The sequence below is a fragment of the Cariama cristata genome, unplaced genomic scaffold (genome assembly GCF_000690535.1).
Source record: "Cariama cristata isolate BGI_N322 unplaced genomic scaffold, ASM69053v1 scaffold28018, whole genome shotgun sequence".
Lineage (NCBI taxonomy): Eukaryota > Metazoa > Chordata > Aves > Cariamiformes > Cariamidae > Cariama > Cariama cristata.
The window spans coordinates 1-1,124 of NW_009631036.1; the positions used below are offsets into that span (position 1 = coordinate 1).

At 48.7% G+C, this 1,124-nt stretch overlaps 1 protein-coding gene across 1 annotated transcript; it reads left to right on the forward strand.

Moving 5' to 3' along the window:
* Positions 1 to 3: 3 nt before the first annotated feature.
* EVX1 (even-skipped homeobox 1) lies at positions 4 to 453 on the forward strand (the record flags this gene model as incomplete). Its single annotated transcript, XM_009705802.1, has 1 exon — positions 4 to 453. A coding segment is annotated over one exon (450 nt), but the record flags the coding sequence as incomplete, so codon positions are not given.
* Positions 454 to 1,124: the final 671 nt, after the last annotated feature.

Genomic DNA, 1,124 nt, shown 5'->3' on the forward strand with positions numbered 1-1,124 from the left:
TTTTATACCTACATGATGAGCCACGCCGCGGCCACCGGCAACTTGCCCTACCCGTTCCCCTCCCACCTGCCCCTGCCCTACTACTCCCACATGGGCCTCGGTGCCACATCGGCCTCTGCCGCCACCCCCTTCAGTACCCCCCTGAGGCCGCTGGACACCTTCAGGGTCCCCTCCCACCCCTACCCGCGACCAGAACTGCTGTGCGCCTTCAGGCACCCCTCGCTCTACCCTGCCCCGACTCATGGACTCAGCAGCGCCGGGGGCAACCCCTGCTCCTGCCTAGCTTGCCACGGCGGCCAGTCCAACGGGCTGGCGCAGAGACCCTCCGGATCAGACTTTACGTGTTCGGCCACAACCAGGACTGACTCTTTCCTCACTTTCACGCCCTCTGTGCTGAGCAAAGCCACCTCAGTTTCCATGGACCAGCGAGAAGAAGTACCTTTAACGAGATAAACCTTCGTCTCAGGGTTATTAGTAAAAACTCGCCCCTTTCCTGGGCTTCTCTTCGAGTTAGTGTACCTACAGCCGATGTTTATTTAATCGTGTTCTCTCCCCAGAAGTGGACACCTACGGGAAAAAAAATCAAAAAACAAAAAAAACCCTAAAAATAGCTCAGTCTTAACAGGATTTACATTCCAAAGGGGGAAAAAAAAAAAAAAGAAGAAGAAGGAAAGAAATGACTAGTCGTTTATCTCTCAGAAGGATTTTAGGCACGGAAGAGGAAGAAAACCAACCCGCATGAAATACACTTCGGTAAGCTATAAAAATGAGCTGGGACTTTCTTTTCCACGGATAGACTTCTAACCAAGGAAGCTTCTGCGGGTCACGGCAACAAACCTTATGCACAAACCTACGAGACGGAGAAGGAAAATCTGAAATACTTGAAAGAAACATTATCTTAACGAAATGGCTTGCGCGCATGAAGAAAGCAAAGATGTAATCTACCAGAGCGTTCAGAAAACAAAAACAACGACCAAACAGCAAAACCAAAAGGTTTCTGGATTGCAACTCAACAGTATTATCCACTTGTCTCTATAGAGAAAAACAATGCTTTACCATAAAGAAAAACTGTCATTCTGTACATTACTTTCGTGGTTTAATTGCATTCTTTGCTCTCCCTTGTC